Here is a 27,323-nt window from a genome sequence, read left to right on the forward strand (position 1 = left end):
TTTTCCTCCTCTGGGCCTTTCTTATCCAACCTTCCACCTTTATCTCTTAATTTTTCTGTTGTCACAAATCTTTCCATCCTATCCCGTACGCCTTAATTCGACTCTCTATAACTACCCGTGATCCCACCTTTATTCCATGTCTTACCTTTTCTGTCTCTGCCTTTACTTCTTACCGCCCCTCCTCTCTGCCTGCCTTTCCCGCTTTCTGATTTTCTCTCTTAACCTCAACTTTAATTTTCTTTATCTCTGCTCTCTCTCTGCTTTTTCCTGCTCTTCTCCAGGCCTCTCTCTCTCTCTTCTCCACTCCTCCTCCACCTCCACGCTCTTTTCACCTCTATTTCTCTCCTTAAACACTTTTCCTCTTTGACTTTATCACAAAAACTCGCGCTCACATCCAAGACATGTCCACACTCCCCTCGAGTGAAATCTAACCTCCAACATTGAAATATATAATGAACAATGATCTTCCATTTGGTGGAAAAATAATGATTTTAGGTGGTGATTTTAGACAACTTCTTCCGATTAAAATTCATGGAACACGTAGTGAGGTATTAGATTTATCTATTAAAAACAACCATTTATGGCCACTTTTTTCTAAATTTTAGTTGAAAACGAATATGAGGGTTTTACCTAATGAAATTGAATTTGCTCAATATTTGTTGCACATTGGTGATGGAACATTAAATGATGATAATGATAATCTAAAACTCCCAGAACAAAGTATACTCCCTGTAAATGAATGTATTGTTCAAAATATTTTTGGTAAATTAATTGAAGATAAAAAATTTGATGATATGAGTCACTGTGCTATTCTATCAGCTAGGAATGCAGATGTAGATGAAATGAATATGAAAGTTACTGATTTATTAGACAAAAGAACCGAACACCTATATACTGGTATTGACAGCACAGAGAATTGTGACAACGGTGAAATGCAAGATGTTCTTCTACCTGAATATCTTAATTCATTGAATCCACCGAACTTTCCACCCCATAAATTACGCTTGAGAAAATTTTGCATAGTAATGTTAATCAGAAATATAAGTATTAGTGTTCCGTCGTCACAATGTATGTGTGCGAATGTGTGAGTGTGTAGGTAGGCCCACGCAAAGGCGACTAGGCGGCGCCACCTTACGGGCTTGATTCCCACGATTTGTTACCGGCGAGCGAGAGAGCGCGCGAAAACGAACAGTCAGGCAGTCAAGAGCAAGCAGTGATCGCGTGCGCAGCTCTCATCTGCACCTCGCGAACGGAGTCTTTGTTCGCCGTGTCCGTTGGTTTTCTGTTCCCGGCGAGCAACAACGAAAACAACAGTCAACAACTCTAGCAACAGCAACAACTTACAATAGATTATTAAACGATTAAACAACAAGAAGCTCACGCTTCTCAACTGGCGAGAAGCCCATGCTTCTCAACGAATCAACAACCTATTGTTATTGGTCTCCACATCGCCAATATAACATGTTCGGCTTCACCGAGTCGAATATCATCTGGATCATCGTCACCTTCATCGCAGAATCAATTGTGCGAAAGTGTGTGTGCGTGTGTAAGAGCTCTCGGTGCGTGCACGGCCACGTGGTCGGTGAATTTCTCCTCGCGCATTCTTTCTCTTTGTTCTAACAAATACCGGCGTGCGTACGAGTCACTTTGTGCGGCGTTACTCACTATTTTAATCTCCTTTCGTCATCCAATCTTTGTATCAATTCTTTTATCATCAGTGCATTTTCAAATAAAAGTGGTTTTTTATGCCTTGCAGGCTTTTTCCCTAAATAGTGTCTTATTTCTTTGTCTTTCGAATAAACAATTTCATAATTAAACTTAAACCAAAAATCGTGAAAATTTCCAACAATAAAAAACAATTGACCAAATACCATCTAAGGTATTTGGATATTATCATAACACATAACAATTAGTGAAGGATTGTGTAATGGAACAAGATTACAAATTATTGATTTTTCAAATCATTTATTAAAATGTAAAATATTAACTGGCAATAAATGTAATAACGTAATATTCCTTAATAGAATCACATTGTATTGTGAAAATCTATATCCATTCACTTTTAAAAGACGACAATTCCCTATTCGATTAGCTTTTGCTATAACTATTAACAAAGCTCAAGGGCAAACATTAAAAAAAATCGGAATTGACCTTCGAAGAAATGTTTTTAATCACGGTCAACTCTATGTCGCTATGTCTAGAGTAAGATCATGGGATTCGTTAAAAATTTATCTGGGAAACCAAAGACAAAGTTTAATAGTTAAATATTACGTGTACACAGAATTATATTCATGAAAAATAATTTGTATGATGCGATAATGCGATCTGCTATTTATTCAGTACTTAGTCTTAAGCTCATCTCAATAGTATAACGTATTATATAAACATACATTATACATGATATAGGCGCGCGAAGCACGCTGTCGTGTTCTAGTAAGTGAACATAACATATAATAAGTTACATATACGAATTACTGTACATCATGGATTCAAATAATAAATTTATAAGTGCTGTGGCAAAACTTGTGACAAACAACATATAAAGTATCAAGAAATAATAGAAAAAATGAGAAATTTTTTATAGAAAATGGGCGCTAATTCCTTCGCAAATACATTGAAATTTATATTTATATTTTAAATTTATATTATTATTGCTCTCTCTCTCTCTCTCTCTAATATAGAAAATTTAAAAACTCCATAGATAACACAGTGGCGTTGTGCAAGTTAATAAACTAATACGGGATTACAAATTTTACCTGTTAATGATAAATACTTTTTCATTAATATATCAAATTAAATAAATTCTGTCTAATGCTCCTAAACATTGGTTATCATTTATTTTTGCTTTATAATACAGTAAATAGGTAAAAGTTTATAACCTTAGTGATATTTTATTAAAGAAAATGGAAAATATTTAACTGTCAAATATACAGTTTAATTACAAATTAATTTAATATAATAAATAACGAAATTTTCAATTGTACATATGATAGATAATTTGACAGTCGGAAAAATTCAATTAATTCAACTTTAATGCAACTATGATAATGAATTTTGATTCATAGAAGTGTATGACTCAAGCTTTCTCAAATACAAATAAGAAGTTGAATGTATTAGGAATATTTATTTATAATATTAGGAATACATCTAAACCTCAGCCTGTATTAATCATTTGCAATTTTTTACAGGTTCCTATCACTGTGGCAGATGTACATTGTGTTTAGGTATTATTAATATAATACATGATATAACTCCCCTTACCACAGCCAACAAAGTGTAGTGGACAGTGAAAAAAAAATATCATTCGAAATATCTGTAATTGAACCCTCAAAAAATGACCATTATTTTAAATGAACCCTTTTAGTTGTCCTAAAAAAATTAAAAACTATGTACATTTTTTGGTTTTTTGAAGCTGCGATATATATATCAATATTTAATATTTTTGCAAAGAAATAAGACAAAAAAACTGATCCTTTGCCCATTTTAATTGAACTCCTCTTACTATTTTAAAATTAATAATATGTACGACAAAAACAACAATCTAATTTTATTGTATGTTCTTCCTAAAAAGATCTGTTAACGCGCATGCATTTTAGTAGGAACATACAATAAAATTAGATTGTTGTTTTTGTCGTACATATTAATAATTTTAAAAAAGTATGAGGAGTTCAATTAAAATGAGCAAGGGTTCAATTTTTTTGTCTTATTTTTCTGTAAAAATATTAAGTATCGCAGTTGCATAAAATCAAAAAATGTACATAGTTTTTAACTTTTTTTGGGGCAACTAAAGGGGTTTAATTAAAATAATGAGCATTTTTGGAGGGTTCAATTAGAGATATTTAAAATGGTATTTTTTTTTTCACTGTCCATGACACTTTGCAGACTGGGGTAAGGGAGGTCATGATATAATCATTTAAGCTCTTCAGAGTGACACTATACTAGTCTTCTGAATTAAAATATAGTTAAGTATATAGATATATTATACATATGTAACTAGAGAGCTTGAAAGATACTTGAAGCATATAACAATTACAGAAACTAGAACAGCTTTGAATTAGTTATTATAATTTTTTTTAACTTACCGAAACCAATTTGTTAAAACATATCTAATCAACCAAAAGACCTATTATTTAATTAGTTACCACGTATAACAAATATATTTAAAATTTTATTGAATGAAACTTTATATAAAAATTCGCTAAAGTAACACCACATGTTCAAAAGTTTTCAAATATTATTACTTCTTAATGTTGTAGAACTTTTTCCATTCCATAGTAGTAAAAGAATAACTGCTTCATTGTATACACTTCTTAAAAAATTTATTAATAAAACTATTAGTAGATTTCCCAGTCAAAAGCCTACACATTTTCAGAAGAACCCAAATCCATTTGAAGCTATAATTTACTTTTCAAGTTCATATTAGCTACTTCAAGAGTATGAGGATATTGGACAACTTTTAGATAACCGTTTAATGCTTTAAGATAGGAAAAGTTTTGTGATTATATCTATAATAACAAAAGTTTTAGAATATGATTAGGAAAACTTCAGTCTTAGATATTAATTGTCCCCTTAATATATACGAATATCTCAAACAACAAATATTAACTTCATTTATTAAATATTATTTCATTGTCAGTTAAGAATACTAATGTAATTAATGTAAAGTTCATGCAAATATTTGTCAACATTGAATCATAACATATTGTAATTCTATTACAATTAAATTACTCAATTATTAATTTGATTCACTGTGTTTTCTTTCTATTTATTAATAAAAATTTGCAATATTTCACAAGTTTTAATCATTTTAAATATGAATTAACAAAATTATAATAGCTATTTATATAAATGGAAACATGATGTGAAAAACATTAATCAAAATATCATATAATTAAATTTTTATACTAAATATATATATTCATGCTAGGCTTATATGAAGGTACCAATGAATTAAAATCACGGTAAAAGGCATTGATTAAATAATTACTTAAAATTATATAGTTTGATATTCAATATGTTTATACAAAAATTTATTATTTGAATAAAACTGTCAATATTAACCTGTTAAAAGCAATTAATTTTATATTTGTTTGAAATTTGTAACTCTTAGGACATACATTGCATTGTATTTAGAATTAAAAATATTGAAATAAATAAATTGTAATAAACTGTACTAAAAGTAAAATTGATATTATTTTTGTGATTACATTATCAATATGAATCATAATTTTATTATTATATTGGAAAAAATTTTTTAAACAATTTTAAATATTTAATATTCCTTTTGTAGATTCCATATTAAAGTAGTATTATGAATTTGACAAGTCAGAAGTATTTTTCATAAAAAGAAGTTATGAAATTGCTTTCTTAATAGTGACATGTCTAGTACAAATATGTATAAATAGTGTAAAACAAGTAATTATTTCAAATATTTTAAGTTATATTATTTCATAAAATGCTTGACATTAAATAAACAACATTTTTAATATCTTAAATTTATATGAAAAATCATTGCCACAGATCAGATATCAAAAGCTGTTAGAATTTCATAGAAATAAATGAATAAAAACATATAATTGCCTGATTTAACTCCTCAGTAGAATCAAAAGTATATAATAACCATTACTTGGACTATTAATGTGTCAATTATCATAATTCAGATGAAAAATTTATTAAAATAATTTGTTTTATTCTATTTCGTATTTAAGTTTATACCATAACATTGTACATTACATTTTAATTTAAAAGAGTATATTTACTACACAACGGTATAATAGACAAATTTACAAAATATACTTTAAAAATCTTTTAAAATTGCAAAAAATTATCACAATTTATATAAAATACTCTTACCATCAGGAAAAGTTTCTTCAAAAAAAATTTCTGCACAAGTACTGGATGCAAATAATATTATGAACCATCTAATAAAAGAATACATTTTTTCAGTTATATTTAAAATTTTTAATTTTACTTGTCATTTACGAACCCAAGTAAATGATATTGGGTATTCGGTATAAGCTACCCACGAATTTACAGTATCCAGAACCTATTCATTTAGACAGCTGGAGTATCCTGATTGGCTTTTTAGTTGGAGCGAATCAGAACTCACCACGCTAAATAAGACTAAATAGCGATGGAACCAACCTCCGTGACCCCAGCATAGTTATAATCGGAAAATTAAAAACCAATCTATCAAAAATTCCACGTGGCATGTTCGTTAGAAATTCGTCTTTAACAAAATATCGCCTCGCTTAGTTAAAGAATAATTGTTAAAAAAAAAAACATTTTTGCTGAACATCTTTCAACTATTTTTTTCTCGCACTCAGGAGATGTTATTTTTTAATTTGAAAACACCAACTTATTATTTCATAGAAAATGACAATGGTTTTGGAATAAATATAAAATATTAGTTTTTTTTGCTCACAGCATAACAGCTATGGCTTCTGGCGCATGCGTCGCACAATACGAAGATTTCCGTTGTGTATGAGGTACCTTTACGTTTAAAATAATTAGCAAATACATTTGTTATCTAAATCTTATTATTCCTCGTAAAAATAAGTTAGGAAATTTTTCAGCAATAATTTCCAGATGAATTTTCATAACAACCGGTATAAGAACTTACATAAGTTTTTACGTAATGACTTACGAGTGTTTTTGAAATAGGAGATCAACCTTTACAGCAAGTTCTTACGAAAGAAGAAATTCTGGGAGAACTTATAGAAAATAATTTTAAAAAATTTTCTTTTAAGATAATTTAACGATTCAAGTTTGCATTCCCTGCTAAAACAAGGACATTCAACCGGATTGAAAATCCAATTCGCTTTGAGTCTGTTATGTCTAAGCGAAGAGATGCTACTGCTAGACGTAATAATGTATAAAATACTGTCGCGTTGGTAAAATTTGGATCTTAGTCAGGAGTTAAACAGAGGTTGGTTAAAGGGATAGCGCCTTTTTTATATGTAGCGTATTTAGATAGATAACTTAGTTTCTTACCTTGTTAGGATTGGATTTCAGAAGAGGTTTTTACAAACAGTCTCAGGTGTTTGCGCTTGATTTAAGATTTATTGTTTAAAGACAATTTTTATAATACCTAGCAGAATATAATTCCGGTTCTGAGTAACCGGATAGCGAGACTTAAAAATAACTCCATTAGTACTGCGCGAAACGTATGCTGTGCGAACTAAACTGCTCTGAACTGCTGAACTGTTTTTTGCGGATCCCGATCCAGCCTTTTTATACCATAGGCTGATGTGCCCCTTCCTGTGTTTTCGCCGAATTAATATGCGGTGAGTAATATATTCGCGGAAATATTATGCAGTACGTGCTTAGACTAATCTATCCTGCTAGATAGATTTACAAATGTTCCCGGGAGGGTTGATACGATAGGAAATTAAATTACCGATACCCGGGTTGTTACCATAACCCGTTATTTACTTATCATAATTCGTCACGTACGTTTTCTTTTGTATCGACGTGACAAGTCTATTTCTGAATCCTACAAATGATAATTGAAATTCATTAAAGTAGCCCTGCTATAAAAGTTCCATTGAAAACCATTGAAGAATTTCTGAATGGTTTTCAATCTTCGATCTGAACACTCCAAATGACCATTGAATATGATTCCTCGTCCAACAAGAAATGTCAAGATATTAAATACTATTGGTTCCAATAATATAGATTACTATTGATTCCTAATCGAGATTAATCATTATCAATAGAAAAATATACTATTAAAGTAATGGTTTTCAATAGGATTCAATGAAATTTCTCATGTATGTTACCCAATCGATTTCAATGGTAAAATTCGTGGTCAAATCGAAGATTTGAAACCATTCGAATGCGATAATCAATTTGATTGAATTGATATCAATGGTTTGTTATTGCAACATTCAAGTCTCGTATCGTTGAATAATTTCCAATAGTTTTGAATATGAAAGTCCTAACATTTCAATAATATGCAATAGAAAATATCAATCTAATTGAATGGGTATTAATGGTCTTTTATCGCAATGATGATACTGTCGTTAGACTTACTAGTGGACAATACGCTAGAATAACAAAAATTCTCGAACATGACGACGATTCATACATTGTTGTACAAACGTACAACGTATTTCCAGAATATCCATTTGAAGGAGTGACTCATATCCGAAAAATTCAAAGCGAAAACGAGATTGATCTCATCAAACCCATTGGTGAAATAGATTGCAAAATAATTTTGGTAGACGTTAGAAATGCTAGATATTTATGCAAAATGCCCAATTCATTTGAAATCCAATAATAATGTTCATGTCAATTTTTGTAATTTGTTGATGTACATGAAAAACCATTTATTTACAATTGAAAAAAAATTGAATACCCATTAAAAATTATATTCGAATATGTTTTTACTTAAAAACTATTAAAATTGATAAAAGTCTATTCAATCAAATCATATACGGAGTTTTTTCATTCATGACCTATATAAAATTATAATATCCAAAGCATAAGATACGATTCTTCAATTATAGTATCGAACAACTATTCAAATTTATAAAAAATCATTCAATTATGGACATTTTTTCTTTCATCATCTAATGAAAAATTATAGAATAAAATTATATTTGATAAGTTTGTAGAATGAAGGATTATTCAAAACTATACAAACAACTTCTCAATAGAATACGATTGAGTTTTACTTGCATTTACCAATCATTAGATTTCATTAAAAAATATTCAATTGAAAATATTTGAAATTTTTTTGTTTGCCTTTCATAAGAAATTATAGAATACTATACCTCATTGAATGCGATTGGGTTATTTTTATATTGACCAATCATTAAGATTAAAAAAAAAAACTATTAAATGAAATATTGCTAAAGTTACAGTATTGCTTTTGCTCATATTGGCATATATGGAAAACCATTCTATAAAATATTATTGACCAACCGTGTAATTGGATAAAAATTAATATCCATATAATATGATTCAATAAAATATGATTGGACAATTATTGTATCGAAAAATTATTAAAATTCATAGAAAGATATACAATAAAATATCATTGATTAATTATTTTATTGAACTGTGATTGATATTCATTCAATGCAATTGGATAGATTATCATTGAAACCATTCCTATACAAAGTATTATTCAGAAAGATTGAATTCTATTAAATTTAATGGTAAGTTTTACTATTAGTTATGCTTACCATGAAGTATTATTGAAAATCATTCAGTTTCAATCGTCATCGGAACATTGAACCATTCAGTTCATTGATTACCATTGAATATGAATGATCCCGAATAGGAATGAATGGAACTTTTTTAGCAGGGAGAATGAATCTTAATTCACTTTAATGTTTTTTATCTCGAAATTAATTTTACATATTATAATAATTAATTTCAGGATAGAAAAATATTAAAGGGGATTCAAATCGATTCCAGTTTGATAAATTTAAATTATCATTTGTAGGATTAAGAAACAGACTCGAAGCGGATTGGATTTTCAATCCGGTTGAATGTCCTTGTTTTAGCAGGGTTAAAGTAAACCACTATTTTTTTCTGTAAAAATGTTCATTGCTCTAACTTCAACTATAATATGAAAAAAATCGTTGGCTCATCTTGCGCTAACAACAGTTTCCTCAAGCAACTCTGCCTGTTGTCAAATGGGAAAAACTCGCTAACAATAACCTAGCCAAAGTCAAGCGGCTCAAGAATATAATTCAGAGATCTTCTATTCTAAACCCCTGCATTATGCCAAGTACTAAAGGTTGGGCTTAGCCTCCGACACTATCTCGATTGCAAGATAGTGTTATGCCTAGACGAGGAGGTGTTATGGCCAGACGTAATCATGTTTAAAATTCGTCGCGTTGGTAAAAGTTGGATCTTAGTTAGGAGATATGCAGAGGTTGGTTAAAGGGATAGCGCCTTTATTATATGTAGCGTACTTAGATAACTTAGTTTCATACCTTGTTAGGACTGGGCTTCAGAAGAGATTTTATGCAACAGTTTCAGGTGTTTTCACTTGATTAAGATTTATTGTTGATAGACAAGTTTATAATGCATAGCAGAGTATAATTCCGGTTCTGAGTAGCCGAGTAGCGAAACTTAGAAATAATACAGTAACTAAATTACTGAGTTACTACTCTTTTACTGAGTGAGTGAGAATCAGTATGAGTATGAGTAATCGCGGATCCTGATCCAGCCTTTTTATACCATAGGTAATGTGCCTCTTCCCTCGTTTTTACCAAATTAATATACGGTGAATAATATTCGCGGAAATATTATGGAGAAAGTGCTTAGCCTAATCTATCTAGCTAGATAGATTTACAAATCTTCCCGGGAGGGTTGGTACGATAGGAAGTTAAATTACCGATACCCGATTAGTTACCATAACCTATCATATGTGTTCTCGTGATAGTTAATTAGTTATCATGGTTCGTCTCGTACGTTTTCTTAGTATCGACGTAACAATAGATAAGGGAACAAGAAACTCACCCCAGAGTGGTTAATTGAGATCCCAGCGGCCAATTTAATTAATATAAGTATGAATTTGTTGCAATCGAAAGTTTTCAAATCAATTTTATACATATTATAGAGCCGCAGTGTTAATTTTGAAAAATATTTTTTTATTAAAAAACCATTAATAACTGTCAAGCATCGAACCTAGGTCTCCTGCATAAGAGTCCTGCACTCTATCCGCTGAGCTACGATGGCTCATGGCAATCAAAATATTTTCAAATAGCGAACTAGATATTACTCCGTGTAATAAAAAGCTTACAACAAATTAATGAAGATAATTTATTGTATAAATAATTTACTGCTTCTAATTAATTGGCTACGGTATACGTACAGTATTAAGTTATATTTTCCGTTGAATCATGAATACTAATCGAAATTGCCCTAATGGTTAACCTCTTACTTTGAGAAACACCTATAGGTCCTTACTTAAGGACATAATCAATTCTTATACCGGTTCTTATGCAAGTTCTTGCGGAAGTTCAGACGAAAGAACTAAACAACTAATTTTCAGAAGGGTCTCTCTCCTTGAAAAAGAATTCATCATTGTCGCGATCAAATCAGCTCGGAACGCCTTGGCGAAATTCACCCCAAGGTATCATTCATTCGTGACCTATAGCCACGCGGATTTCAAGATTGAGATCTCGGCGGTCTATCCCTTCTTCGGAATTTTTCACGCGAAACAGCCGTAGAAAGAGTTATGTCACATGCTGTCCCTAACATCAGCTAATGCTACCAAAGAGGACGTCGTCTGAATTGGGTTATGGTTGAATACATGGTGTAATTCCAGAAATGTGAGTGTGGTGAGGGAGAGGAGGAATCAAGCTTACAGATGTACGGGATATGAGTAACAAGGCTGTGATCGGAATGGTAGATGAAGGCGTAATTGTTGGTAAATGCTTTAACCAGACCACTCATGGGAAACTTTCAGAATTTGTTTCCCATAGCGACGTCGGCAAAGTCTAGGAAGCCCCAATGAAGTCCCTAAGAACTCAAGTAGCCAGTTGTCTGTCGGCATGCGCTAGCGTGTTCGCTGATGAAGACCCAACGAAGCAGAGCGCTTTTAACGATGACAGTTGCGAGTGCTTAGAGATTGGAGCTGAGGAACATGAAGAGCAAAGCCACGTATACAATTTCGAATATGAGACGAGGTGATGATTGCTCGTAAAAATAGAACACTTCTTGATTCATGTGTTATACGATTCGGGCTCTTTGAGTACGATAATGGACAACCAAGAATATTGATGCGAGTGGACAGAGCGGAAATCTGCTGTCTACCTGATTTCTCGAGCATTACGATCACGGGCCGTGTATTCTTGTTCTTTACCTTGGACGAAGGAAAGCGCGAATTCGCGTGGCTATAACTCCATAGCTCACTGATGAATAATACGTTGTAATGAACTTCGCCAAGGCATGTCGAGCTGATTTGATCGCGACAACGATGAATTCTTTATCAAGGAGAGAGACCCTTCTGAAAATAGTTGGTGAGTTCTTTCATATAAACTTCCGCAAGAAGTTGCATAAGAACTAGTATAAGAATTGATTATGTCCTTAAGTAAGGACCTATAGGTGTTTCTCAAAGTAAGAGGTTAACCATTAGGGCAATTTCGATTAGTATTCATGATTCAACGGAAAATATAACTTAAACCTGTAAGTATATCGTAGCAGATTAATTAGAAGCAGTAAATTATTTATACAATAAATTATCTTCATTAATTTGTTGTAAGCTTTTTATTACACGGAGTAATATCTAGTTAGCTATTTGAAAATATTTTGATTATGATAGAGTGCAGGACTCTTTTGGGGGAGACCTAGGTTCGATGCTTGACAGCTATTAATGGCTTTTTTCAAAAAAAAAATATTTTCCAAAATTAACATTGCGACTCTATAATATATATTGTGACGGGATGGTTATCTAGCAAAAATGAGAAATTTATTATCGCCCTAACTTCCACGATTTCATTTCAGTGTTTTCCTTTCAACCGAGTTGAACTCACCTTAAGTCACTTGACTTGTGACACTCGATCTATCTTCAGTATGAATGACTTAGTGCCTAATCCGCCTAATCCCCTAGACGAAATTGGATTAAGACTTAAGCCTTTATAGATCTATTAAGCTAATAGGTAAACGGCGAATAAAATTAACAAAGTTTAATTAATAAAAACTACAGTATTTTATGGGCCGAAAGACTAACGCACGCGAATAGGATTCACAATTATTGATTATAATCCGGTGAAAGAAAGAGAGAGAGAGAATTCGAAAATTGCCGCAAAATCTAACATTCGGTGTGAATACAAAAAATTACGCTCACGATAGATAAAATACTGTTGGAAGTATTTGGTTGCGCAATAATAGGGAGGTGCACTTACCCTGCGGTGCAATTACGGTGATCAGCAGTAATTGTTGAAGCGAGATTTAAACGGGCTCCTTGGATCAGCTGCGCTGCCTCGATACAAATATCTGTTGCTGCTTGCTACTGTTGTAATGCTGCTGTTTGCTGCTGCTGTAATGCTGCTGCTTACTCGTTGCACTCACGCACGTATCAACAACTCCCAGGAGAACTTTTAATTTGCAAAATAACAGCGAAACACAGTGCAAAACTAAATTGGTGGTACTATCGTGAAAGTAGCTGATGCTAAACTGCCTATTTTCAAAACCTCGCGCGCCCTCTCTCTTTCTTAGTCGTTCGAACTAACATCACGAGTAAACGAATCGCGAACGGATCGATTAATCGAATCGACTACCGTTGCAAAATTAAATTGAATTGAAAACTTTCGATTCCAACAAATTCATACTTATGTTAACTAAATTAGCCAGCGGCATCCCAATAAACCGCTGGAGTGAGTGTCTCGAACCCTTATCTATTTTGCAATCGAGACAGTTTCGGAGGCTAAAGCCCAACTTTTAGTACTTGGCATAATGCAGGGGTTTAGAATAGTCGATCTCTGAACTATATTCTTGAGCCGGTTTGAACTTGACTGGGTTACTGTTAGCGAGCTTTTTTCCCATTTGATGACAGGCTGACTTGCTTGAGGAGTCTGCTGCTAGCGCAAGATGTGCGAACGATTTTTATTCGGATTGATAAATCCGAGTGCTATCTGATAAATTTTATATTTGTCTGTCAATCGTTCCCAGTTGAGCAGACTAGCTCTGAATAAGTTTTAGCCTAGATCGTGAGACAAAATCTCTGAAAACTTGTACTAGATACACAAAATTCATGAAAACTAAAAGTATAGATACTGTGGCACAAAAAGGAACTTATTTATTTATATTATAACTTACTTAAGAAGGACGCTGATTCAAAAGCGCCATCCAATACGATATTTTCAAAAGGAAAACTCCATGTGACCATTTTCGTCTTAATTTTTCGTCGCGACGCTATTAATGACCGACAAAGCAGTGAACAAGACGGACTCGTCAATCGCGAAAAGACTGAACTTTATACGACAGTTAATGAAATGGTAAAATAAGTAAATAATGTCATGCGTGACGGGCGATCGTCAGACGACCGCGAGGATGTCGTGCTCTATAGACAAATGCCACTATCTCCGAATTATCTCTGAAATTGAATACATGCAATATGTCACCTCCATGGTCAGGCCAAATTATAACTGCACGGTTACAACCCAGCAACTCCACGCTAGCACCAGTTTTTTACGTATATTACGGATTGGAAGTCTTTGATACCCAATTCGCTCTACAACAGGGATAATCGTAAAGATAGGAATAAAAAGACTAATGAATATCAGCTATAGCATATATTTATTATTGCTCCAAAAACGTAGAGAAAGATCCCGCTACTTATCGAAACGATAGCTACTGACTAATACTCACGCCGTATGAATTAATTAAACGAGTCACATGGGATCCTCTTACTCCTGCAGTGATATCTCAAAAATTTAATCATAAGTCTATATACCATATCGTGCGAGTTCAAAGTGATGCATCAAACGTTCGGCTCACGGCCCGGCCGAAATCTAGCTTGAAGCTTCAGCGCGAGGCTTGCGATTCAAATCAATGCCGTGCCGTTTTCGAAAATGCTGAATGCCGCGTTGCTGCCGCATCTTAATGTCTACGTTGGTAAAGAAGAAGTCGTGCTATAACGATCTATAATCACCATATGCTGATACTAGTCGAACGTTTTGGTTATACACAAGCTATAACAATTATAACTAAGAATCATAATTTAGACGATATTCTACCGTTGAGCTCTCACCAATGTCCGAGCGCCATGCCAAGCTGAGATTGTGTGCTTATTGTGCCCACTCATGTTTGTTTGTTTGAGATGCGGCGCGAGGACTGATGAGGCAGAGGACAGCATAGGCGGTTAAAAGAGAAGAAGCAGCTAACTGCTTAGAGGCAGTTGGCGTATGCAGTGGCTAGATCGACTGCGCAGTAGTTGATTGGGTGCACAAAGTATAGATCGACTGCACAGTAGCCTAGCGACGCGCGCAATGGTCATTTCAGGTGTAGAATGGTCAGTCTAGGTGCGCAGTAAATCAGTGCGCTGTAACTGGGGTGTTGCTGCACAAAGTCGAACAGGTACTACTAGAGTCAGGGGAGCCCATACTCCACGTAATTAGGATTTTCGTTCGATTTCTTTGTTTTTGTCTGTTTTTTTTAGGGGGGGGGGGGTCATTGGTTGTTACTTGTAGGGAACACGTGTCTTTCCACAGGTGCGAAAGAGTTGCAGCGAGATATGAATATTTCGTGTGCTTTAGTGATGGCGTCATTACTGGAGACGGGCGCTCCTCTGTACCCCAACGATTTTGTGTCTGACCCGTTACCAGAGCTCACTCAAGGCAATAGTCGGAACTCGGAAGTGGGTCAGACTCTTTCTACGATATCGGAGCAGGTATTAACCCGCGGAACGACCTCGAATCCCTCGGCAGGTCCCACTTCACCCTTCTAGATGAACAAAGATTTAGTACTGTCCTCCGTAATCGGGGTAGGCTGATCAGACGGATAGTCCACTCTCATTGAAAAAGATACCAAGAGCGGATTAATCAATTAGAAACTGCGCACTGCTGAGAGAAAAAAATTCTCGAACGACAGCTTACTTGCATCAAAGGGAAGCTTTACGACCATACTATCGGAAGTCACCAGATTGTGTAAATCTCAGAAAGTTAACGAATAACAGGAAAGTAGAAAGCTATGGGAACAAATGTGCATCCTGTTCAATGTAATTATTTATTTCATTTAACTTTTTTGAATTTCATCAATTTCTCTTATGTAAAAAAAGACTCACTTTGTTGTAAATCTTTCAAAAATTCGTGAAAATTAATTATCTTAAGCAGTTTTCGAGTAATCGGCAAAAGATTGATTTAGCTTAAGATGAATAACAATCTTTTTTGTTTGTTGCTCGAACAGTTTTAGTTTTGAGATCATCTATTATAGCCTATATTGATTGCAATTCATAGCTACAAATTCAAATTGCAAAATATCATTGTTTTCATCCCCTTTATTAGTTATTTCTAATAAACAAGTAGATCAAAAGTTGTAGTTCGTTTAATTGTATGATTGGTTTTCCTACGTAATTATTGTCAATTAAGATACGGATATGTTGTTGCAAAATATATTTTGTATGTGTTCGTGTAATCATTTATTAGATTCTCATATATTTGAAAAAAGGCCTAAGGTTCTCAGATAAGGCCACTGCTGCATACCCCGCTCCCGACAAATTAGGGCCCGAATCGCGCCAACGTCTAGGACATTCCCTGAATTTTTCAGCCAATTAATTCTGGAAAAACTAAGTTCTCTCTATCCAACATAATTAAAATTTTAGAGTAAGATCCTCATTTGAAAAAGCATAAAAGAAGGTCCCCATGGAAAAAAATCGGCAGTGCACAAATAGCGTTATTGCAGAAAAATGAGACGTAAAAAAGTCAACTTCACCACTTTTGAAAAGCAAGGATTTTCGCTTTATCGTTATGCAGTGTGTGTGTGGGTAGGAAACAGAATCTTGTGGAAAGGAAACTAAAAAAAGAGTAAGTAAATAAAAATAAAAATCAATACTCATTCGCTATATTTTTTTTACTATTTTTCTTCGATTTTAGTTTCACGTACGGTTCTTTTTGCTAGTTACGCTCGATCGCTAAGTATATAATCTATTGCATATTTACGAGGGTCGTTTGAAAAGTCCGAGCAAAGTCAGAGAGATGGCGTTACTAGTGCGTATCAAGGTTATTTTTAGTTAGTGGCATATCTTGGAAGAGCACACACCAAGTTTCAGCCAGATCGGCCAATTACTTTGCGTTTTACATTCGTTTCAATCAAAGAAATCGAGTGGTTGTAAAAAAATGTACGAAAAAGAATTTCGTGTATTGATTAAACATTACTTTTTCAAAAGCAAAACGCCTCAGGAGATTAAACAGAAGCTTGATAAACATTATGGTGATTGTGCACCTTCGACTAGAATGGTTTATAAGTGGTTTCAAAATTTTCGGAGTGGCCATATGAGCACAAAAGACGCTAAACGTTCTGGACGCCCTGTTGAGGTTACCACTTCAGAAATCATTGACAAAATCCATGATATGGTGATGGCTGACAGAAGAGTGAAGGTGCGTGAGATTGCTAGTACTGTAGGTATCTTGAGCGAACGGGTACATATTATTTTGCACCAAAATTTGGACATGAAAAAGCTATCCGCTAGATGGGTGCCGCGATTGCTCACGATTGACCAAAAACGAGATCGTGTGAAGTGTTACAAGAATGGTTTGCAGCTGTTCCAGCAAAATCCGAAAGACTTTAAGTGTCGTTTCATCACTGTAGATGAAACATGGATACATCACTACACTCCTGAGACCAAAGAACAGTCTAAACAATGGGTTACCAAGGGGGAATCTGCTCCGAAAAAGGCGAAGACAATTCCTTCGGCCGGGACGGTTATGGCGACTGTCTTTTGGGATTCGCAAGGAATAATCTTCATCGACTATCTTGAAAAGGGTAAAACCATTACAGGCGAATATTATTCATCGTTATTGGATCGTTTGAAAACCAAGTTGCTAGAGAAACATCCACGATTGGCTCACAAAAACGTCCTCTTCCACCACGACAATACGCCAGCTCACGCCTCAGCAGTTGTGGCCGCAAAACTGATGGAGATAGGGTTCCAACTCATTTCACATTCCCTTTATTCTCCAGACTTGGCTCCGTCGGACTACTATTTGTTCCCTAATATGAAAAAATGGCTGGCAGGGAAAAGATTTTATTCAAACGAGGAGGTGATTGCAGAAACGAATGCCTATTTTACAGACTTGGACAAATCCTATTATTTGGAAGGGATTAACAAACTAGAGCAGCGTTGGATGAAGTGTATAAGCCTAAAAGGAGACTATGATGAAAAATAAAAAAGATTTATTAAAAAAAATCAAGCAGTTTTCATTTTTACACGGACTTTTCAAACGACCCTCGTATTAGGCCCGCTTTCGCTACCTTATTGCCGAGTGTGTGTTAAAGTAATGCGAAGTGTAACTATATAGCCAAGTATATGGTATGGTGAGACTTCAACCTGTGATCGCTGAAAGAGAATTTCTTGTAATAGTAGTGATGCACGTCCCGGTTATTATCCGAAAGGAAAAATAAAAAAGTACGCGTGAGGAATATGTTATGTCTATCGACGTAACAGTTGCAAGGATGGAATCATCAGAAGATTCTTAAAACAATCATAAAAAATCATAGTCAGGCATTCTAAAGAAAATATAAAAATGATTATGTTTAAAAGGATTTCGTACATTTCGAAATCAAGGGTCGCGGTCGAGAGTCATAGGTGAATAGGCACGAAAAGCCCACAACGACTGATGGCCAGCCGTAACATTCCATACAGTAGAATGGAGAAAAGTAAGATTTGTCGAACAGAATATACGTATTTTTTCTTGGTTATACGTATCGATTTCCTGATGTATATAGTTTAAAAAGTCTAGATTCTTTTCTATTATCCGAAAAAAGATTTACCTCGAAAGCTTCTGATTTAAAAAAGTTGTTTAAGTTTGAGTAATATTGCTTTTTCGCCATTTTAAGATTCTTTTAACGCTTTGTTTTATTTTTATACGTCTCTACGTCTTTTACGTAATTTACGTCAACTTCTCAACTACAAAATAATTGATGATGTAGTCAATAATAACAACGCAGAATGACACAACAACCACTTATAATTGATGATATAATAATTCTTTCTAGTTATATAATGATTCCGGATATATTACGTTATTTCGTACGTCATTTACGTCAGCACTTTTCTCTAAAATTAAATTAATTGTTTTTTAATATACTTGCGATGAAAAAATAGATAATATGTGGAAACCGTTGTAGAAAAATCAAATTATGATCAAGGGGGCGGACGAACGGTCAATATACTGCAACGATTACCGAATATCGTTCGACTCACGCGAGGTTAATGAGCGGCTGAACGAGAGAAGCCGCGATCGGTTCGCGAGAGAGAGAGAGCGCGTAGGGGCAATGACCGGGAGGGGAGCGGTCAACAGGCAGTATGACTGTGTCACTCAGTCGGCCTACATCGTAGCTAACCCTTTCCCGTGTCGTTATCGCGTTTTCGTTTTGGTGGTGCGAAGTGCGAGGTCAGAGGTGCGAACGTTGGTGCGGTGTGCTGAGTGCAGCAACAGCAGCAATAGCAGCAGCAGCAATAGCAGCAACAGCAGCAGCAGCGACAGTGGCAACAGCAACAGCAATATCCGCAGCGGCAGCAACAGCAACAGCTACAACAGTAATCGCGGCGGTGCGGCAAGCAGCGAAGCAGCTTTTCAGCGGCTTGTTGATCGGATACGGTTGGCCACCGTATCCTCTACTATCTCGCGGTAGGTGCACCTTCCCCTATTGTTGTTAATAGCGTGCGATCCCGCGCAGCGTGCGCGAAGAGATTAATTGTTGCGTGCGAGCGGTTAGTTCGCGGCGAACGGGTTTTCTCTCTCTCTCTCTCATACTGCGTATATTGTCATTCGCGCTAGCGTTCGCAAGACTCTCGGCAAATCCCCCGTGTAATTGAATTGCATGAATAAAGTGAACGTTAATCTTTACTAAATCTAGTCATCGTTATTTAGTCTTTCCTTTGTCCGGAGGTCGCGTCTATATTTGTTTACATTCGATTCGAATTCGCCGGTAGCGTAGCACGGATCACGCGGATACCGGTAGACGGGAATCGTCAACAGAGTTTCCAGCAGCGGCCGCGCGAGCGCCACTAAGCAAGGGCGACAGTGCCGCCAAGCGGCGAGTTGGGGGAATCCAACTCGGAGTATCGAGGAGACTCTGCGCAGTCGCACTTCAAGACAAGGTAGGTTGATGTGCTTCGAGCACATAGATAACTAGGCATCGTTTGGTCATTATATAGGTACGTTCAAGAGATATTTTAGACTAAACGGCAGCCTGTTACATGGCGCCCAACTAAAATTAGGACTCACACACAAGGGAATTTTGCACAAAAAGAGAGAGCGACGCGCGGGAGAGAGAGACGTTTGCGCGCGTGCGTATTAAGGTGCGAGCGGGTAAAATAACGCGTGGCTCGTTCGGTACGTGCTCTGCGGTAGGGAAAAGACGCCTCTCCGACCCAATAACACCTGCTTTTGTGAGCCGAGAGCACACTAACCCCAGGGGTCGAAGAGACGTCCGGAGTCGCTCTAACGCGAATAAAAGAGGTGACAAATCGTGTTTTGGTTTACTTTTTGCTTTTTAAGTGGTTATATACACGTTAAAGTATTTAAGTGGGGGTTAGTCACCGAGCGACAGTACCTGCAGAGCGTGCAATTGAGGTGTGTGTAGGGTTAGATTTACTAACCCGGTGGAGCTAGCAAACAGTTAGCCTCCACCTATAGGTAGGTAGTTGCGAAGTGGAAGTTCGTACTTCCTTAGAGCACGCGGCACCTGCACACACCCACATGCCACGTGGATTGTTGCCTTGGAATTAAAGGCGTATTTGGGTAGTTGCCGATAAAAATCGCAACACCCCGCTCGCGCCTTGGGCGATAGGAGGCGGTAGTGGTCGACTAGGTAAATTAACCTCAACCGTCACCTACGCCCTAGCATAAGCGAGATGGAGGATACCGCCGACGCGATAACCCGGTGGGCATCGGAACTGCCTTCGACACAGCTGGATAGATACCTGACGCAACTGGAGTTGCGTACAGACGGTCCCAAGCTGATGCAGGCAGTTCGGCTAGCGTATTGGTTGTTAGGCGAATATATCGACCTGGACTTCCAAGGAGCGGCGTTGGATAGGGAGGCGACACAACGCAGGCGAAGGAGCCGAGAGAGGTGGCTGGAGTCCAGGCGACAAGAATTAGAAGCAGCTGATGCTGAGGATCTTGTCGCCCACCCACTCATGCTGCTATACAGGGATGAGGTGGTGGAGGCGAACCTGACGCGGACTCTCGCGGTCTACGACAACCTAGAGGAGGAGAGTCAGAGCGAGACGGGGGAGCGAGAACCCGCAGAGCAAGGGGTGACCGGCGAGGTTAAGGGGACCGCGGAGGGGGTCAGTAGTGAACACAAGGGTTCCACCGGATCGCCAGATAGGCGAAGAGCTCGTCGTTTCGAGAACGCGGAGCTACAACCTCAAGAAGAAGAGGAAGAGCGATGTGTGACCGAACGATTAAAGGAAGAGATCGAGCGCAACCGAGTCGGGATTAACCGCATATTAGAGATGCTGGAAAGACACGACCAGGTATGCGCGCGGTGGAGTGACCAGGTGACAGCCCTGCAGGTGGAGGTCCAGCAGTTAAGGAACAGGGACCCCACCAATCGACGAACGGTCATACCAGAGCGGCCCAGGAGAACCGTGGACTTCCAATCCACGTATACGTGTCACTACGACCCGAGGGTACCAGGAAGTACCCCGGAACCCCAGCGACCGACCCCTGGCGAACCTCGAGAGGCTCCCCAAAGGCAGGTGCCTTTAAGGACGGAACAACCACCAAGAAGCGGACCAAGAGACGCCGACATGGGCGATGAGCAGGCGATCCCGGAAGGATCCGCCTGGTATGACGCCAATGCGGCGTCAGGGTACTATGCGACTCGGGATGCGAGTAGGATAGTCCGTGGATGGAAGCTACGATACTCAGGCACGGCTTCAGAGTGCGTGGACACCTTCCTGTCAAGGCTGGAAGATCTACGCGCGGGCTCCGGGCTAATGGACGGCGAAATCTTGTGCTCGGTATCAGAGCTAAACATAATTGTATTTTCAACGAATAGTAATTAAATGTATTATAATACTAATGTAAATAGCTACACTATGAATAATAAAAAAAAATATATCTAATTAAATAGTCTTTTTTCCTTTATTTAACTATCCTCTTATTTCCTTTTGTGGAGAGGTAAAAAAAAGTTCTTAATGTAGCCCTTTCCATTGAATTTCATCTCAATGTAAAGGTGACTCATGAGCGTTGATTCGAAGGGAAGTACCTCACAGGTGAGAGCGAAGGTTGGGGCTCTCACTATTCCTATAATTAACCTTAAGTTCCGATAGAGGGCAGTCATTCGAGTTCTAATATATTTATAAGAAGAATGCATAGTTTGTTTTACCATCATTCAGTGAGAAGAAATAGCTATAGCAAGACTATCCTCTTGTGGTTCATCATGGCGCCTATTAGAAGAAACAAGAAGAGCATTCGCGCTTCGAAGTATGTATGGTTCTCAGATAATATTCAAATTCATCATCTTCCTATTGAAGACAAAGACTCGAGAAAAGGAGTGTGGGAGCAGCTTGCACGAGATCGAGAACGCTTCCAACGTCGTATTATGCAACTAAGTAGTATAATATCGCGAGCACTATTTAAAAAACGTATAATAATGATGAATCATATTCTTGAACCTATACTAAAAAATCATTGTATAATATATACACTTAACAAACTAAAAATCTAAGTGGAGGTGGAAGAAGCAGCAAGTGGAGGTGGAAGAAGTAGCAAGTGGAGGGAGGCGGCCGTGCCGGCTAGAAAAAAGTGTAGGTGGGGTAAAGGTCTTAAGAGAGAGAGAAGAGCTCGGAAAACGTCATTCTGTTAGAAGAATCATTACCAGTAGTATCCACTTCCTTCTCCACTATTCTCAAGTCTTCGATAGCAAGATGGACTTAGAAATGTTAAATAAAATAGCTATGAAGCCCTTTGATCCACTACCGGAGAAAAATCATTATGAACTTGAAGAAAATCATTGTTATTTAGTAACAAACTTTAAGGAAGAAGATAACAATCGAATCATTCTCGAGCTCGATTGTGAATTCCAACTTATTTTACCAGATCGAATTTCAAGAGCCATCATGAAACATTATGATCTTTATATATTACTTTCAGATCATGTACAAAAATATTGTTTACAGATTGAATATCATAGCGCTGGTAGATTTCAATTTATTATTTAATGTAACAACAATGTATCTTTATTTCAATAAAGTATGTACAATAAATTTATTATAAAATATATTGTGGAGAGGTAAATGAGTCACAGGTGTTTCTACTAAAGCAGGTTTCGACTTGTTCTAATGGACTCACAAGTGATGATGTTCAAATGGAAGTACCTCACAGGTGAGAGCGAAGGTTGGGGCTCTTACCATTAAAATAAAACAAAAATTATTTATTATTATTGTAATATTTATTTGAATAAAATTTACTTTACATAAACGTCTTTATTCTTTCATATGTATAAAGTCTTATCTATCCATGAATTGTGTGAATTGTCGAATCCCAACCATTTAACGTATACTTGATTACCACGTTTCCTTAAAACTTTTTCAATGAGATATACATCAGGATACATAGCTTTCTGTAGTTCTTGCACGTAAAAACCTCCAACAATTGGATTGCCTTTATAATCTCTTAAATGATAAGTGATAGGCTTTGTCTTCGCAACTCGTTGAATAGTTAAAATCTCAGTAGACCAGTTAGGAGTGTATCCTTTTTCGAAAACGTGTTTAGACTTGCTCACACGTACTTTATCGCCTACTTGAAATTTAGGGCTCTTAACGAAAAGACGTCGGTCGTAAGAGAATCGTCTCAACACCTGCATTTCATTCTCTTTAGTTACGTCTTTTGGCTTCATATCTATCGTACGATGTTTTCGATTATTGTAGGATTTCAATAAATCAGCTAGAATGTTGATCCATTTGTAATTTCCTTGAAGACTGAATTTTTTCCACATGACATTTTTTAGCGTGCGATTGAAACGTTCACAAATAGTTGCCTTAAGATTGCTATAAGTACAATAAAGGTTTATTTTATATTTTTTCATTAAACTTTGAAAATTTGTATTGTAGAACTCTTTGCCTCTATCCACTTGGAGATTTTTAGGAATGCGTCCCTTTTTTAATACAGACTCCATTGCGTTAGTGACATCTGTAGCAGTTTTCTGGCTTACTGGAACTCCCCAAGCATATTTAGAGAACGTATCTATAATAGTTAATAGATAGCGAAAACCTTTATTCTCTCTAGAATAGTTTTGCATCTCAACAAGATCAGCTTGCCACGTCTCATCTATTCCGCGTATATCGACTTTTCGACGAGGATAGTTTCGACGTGCTGGTTTGTGTAACTCATCCACCACTCTTTGATGTTTCATTTTAAAGTTTTTTTTTTTTTAATTTCAAACGGTCCAATATTTGTAAAAATGTCTAACGGTCCAATAGTTTTTTCTATCACTTTCTCTTTCTGTTTCTCTTTATGATTACTAATATTATCTTTTTCTAACTTAGCAATAATTACTTGATGCTTTACTAATTCTAATCTTATTGTATCCAATGATTTTGAGAGATCATTTATCATACTCGTAAGCGTAGTAACGTTAGCTATAATAGTTTTTGCAACGTTCGTAAGTTTACAGCATCGTTACTCTCCTGAGGATCGGCTATATAACAAATTCTTTTGTCATTCGCGTCGTATTGTCCGTCTTTAGTGATATTATACCCTATACCAGGAGGACCTTGATTACCCTCCTTTTTTTTCAATGTACGTCCAAACACATCAACACTCATTTTATTACTGAGGAATATTTAGAATTGTCTTAATATATATAGCCAGCTTCACGTAATTCTTCAATGATTGAATGAATTTCATTAATATGACTAGGATTACCAGCGGTTTGTTCGGCGATAAGCAATCTCAATCGATCAACGAGCTCGTTTGGATCATCCCAATATACATAATCAAATAATGTTCCTTTTCTTGCTATTTTATAGTTAGGAAAAAGACCTCTTCCATCAATAGTCAATTTTCGCTTCTTAGCACTATCACTTAAAGATAAATTTGGACCAATATACTTTTTGAATTTATTTACATGCTTATTGCGATATTCTCCATTTGTTTCATATCTCTTACGATGAGCGTTAGTGATTTCAAGAATTTTTATATAATTTTCAATATCTGATGAACTGATTAATTTAGAATTAGGTTCTTTACGAAAGAGAAGTTCCATTAATCCAGATGTCTTGCTGAAAGCTTTATCATTCACAGTCACATTATCGTTTTGGAAAGAAATTGGAGAATTGCCTATGACATATGTATTTTCATGCAAGCGAACGCCAAATGTCTTGTCTAAATTACTTTTCTGTTGCGGTTCATGCAACAGTCGAATATAGTTTCCTACAATCGAGTCATCCAATAGCTGTTTTTGTTGTTTTGAACTAACATTGTCTAAATTTATTGCGGTTCTATCAAGTGTTGATTCACTAGTCTTACTAAATTCATCTTCATCACCATCATCAGTAATAGACATAGCGGATTCAAATGTTAGTTTTCCCACAGTTACTAGGACCACAGAAAACTGCTCGTATACTGTCAGGCAGTAGTTCACCATGTCTTTTTTCTCGTTTTTCCGTCTCAACCACATTATCAAAATTTATGACTTGCAACTTAAGTGGTTGCTCTTTGAAGTCCATATTGTTTTCTAATCACCGATCGAAGGACGAATGAGACTACTAACTATAAAAAGACTGTTTATATATTTTTAGTTTCATTAAGACTTTGTCTTCTGATGAGGTATGATCATTTGTTACAAAAGAAAGACTGGTGGTGCTGGCTTAGTGAATAAGATCATTAATAACTTACCATTCGAAGCTCATTTGCCTGGTTATCAGTATTGCGGACCGGGAACTAAATTGAAAAAACGACTTGCTCGTGGTGATCCTGGAAAAAATCCGCTAGACGCTGCTTGTAAAGATCACGATATTGCTTATTCTCAAAATCGAGAGAACATTAAGGCGAGAAACGAAGCCGACAAAATTCTAGCTAAACAAGCCTGGGATAGAGTGCAAGCGAAAGATAGTAGTTTTGGTGAGAAAGTTGCTGCATTTGCTGTAGCCAACATAATGAAAGTTAAAAGTAAACTTGGTATGGGTGTTAAAATTTTAAAACGAGGAAAGAAACGAGGTAAGGGATTAAAAAATCGCCAACAACAACGACAGCGACGAAAGACACATGTAAAAAGTAAAAATCTATCAATTGCATTGAAAAAAATTATTAACGCTGCCTCGAGAAGTGTTGTACCTAGTAATAAATCACTCTTTGTCATTCGTTCGGCTATAAAAGGCGCTAAAGAAGCTGTGAAGAAGGCTGGAGGAAGAAGAAAAATAAATATTCCTCGTATTCTACCAATTCCTAGTAAAGTGGGTGGAGCTCTTCCTTTTTTAATTCCATTATTTGCCGCTTTGAGCGCCACTGGAGCTTTAGCTGGAGGAGCTGCTTCAATAGCAAAAGCCGTTAACAGTGCTAAGGCCGCTCAAAATGAATTGAAAGAGGCTCATAGACACAATAAAACTATGGAAGCTATTGCTATTGGTAAAGGACTTTATTTGAAACCACATCGTAAAGGTTATGGTCTTCATCTGAAACCATATTCAAGTGGAAAAGGTTTAAAAAAAAAAAGCTCGAAATAACTTTACCTAATCGAGCACTGACAGATCATGATATAAGAAAATATGCTAAAATACTAAAAATTGCAAATTTTCGAGGTGTTTTTATGCGTGATGCTCTACCGACCGATGGGCCTCGATATCAAGAGACAGCTATTGTAAATTTGGATAATGAACGGGGGCCAGGTACTCATTGGGTAGCATATAAAAAGAAAGGCGATGAGGTTATGTATTTTGATAGTTTTGGTAATCTACAGCCGCCTATAGATCTATTGCTTTATCTCAAAGTTAATAGAATCATGTATAATTATATTAGATATCAAGATTTTAATACATATAATTGCGGCCATCTTTGTCTCAAATTTCTTTTAAACAAACTATAGAAAAGACGACTAGTATATAAAATACTCATGCAAAGAATGACTGTCATTTGATTTGAATCTGTCATGGAGAATACACTAACATTGAGTCTCTCGGGAACATCATCCGTACTCGAATCATATTATTTTCCACCGATCGAATTGATAGCAAACAAAAAATACGTTCTTGGTCTATTTGAGCTATTGACATTTAATTCAATACCAAACATTGACGTTGGTTGTAATAAATTTTACGTTGAAGGTCAAGAAGCTATCACTTTACCGACTGGTAGCTACGAAATAGAAGATATTGAAAGCTTTCTCATAGACGAATTAGCACCTAAAGGTATATCGTTTAGCCTAAAACCAAATAATAATACTTTACGTAGTGTCATTCGGTGCAGTCAAAAAATACATTTTGAACCAGAAGATTCTATTGGATCAATTTTAGGCTTCACTAAACGCACGCTCGTTGAAAACGAACTCCTTGAAAACGAAACACATAGTTCTGACTTACCCGTCACTATACTCAAAGTCAATGCTTTACGTGTAGAGTGTAATATTACTACAGGCTCTTACATAAACGATCGCAAAGTACATACTATACATGAATTTTTCCC

General features: G+C 36.0%; 1 protein-coding gene across 1 annotated transcript in view; it reads right to left on the minus strand.

Annotated features, from left to right (window-relative positions):
* Nucleotides 1-6,076, minus strand: part of LOC131675581 (calreticulin) — a gene marked incomplete at its 3' end in the record, with an annotated part of 262,526 nt that extends 256,450 nt beyond the window's left edge. Inside the window, exon 1 of the mRNA XM_058954615.1 lies at nucleotides 5,854-6,076. Coding sequence (XP_058810598.1) covers nucleotides 5,854-5,938 — 85 coding nt within the window. The remainder of the gene's footprint in view (nucleotides 1-5,853) is intronic.
* Between the last annotated feature and the right edge of the window lie 21,247 nt (nucleotides 6,077-27,323).

The sequence above is a fragment of the Phymastichus coffea genome, unplaced genomic scaffold (assembly GCF_024137745.1).
Source record: "Phymastichus coffea isolate CEN01 unplaced genomic scaffold, Cenicafe_Pcof_1.1 PCOF00026, whole genome shotgun sequence".
NCBI lineage: Eukaryota > Metazoa > Arthropoda > Insecta > Hymenoptera > Eulophidae > Phymastichus > Phymastichus coffea.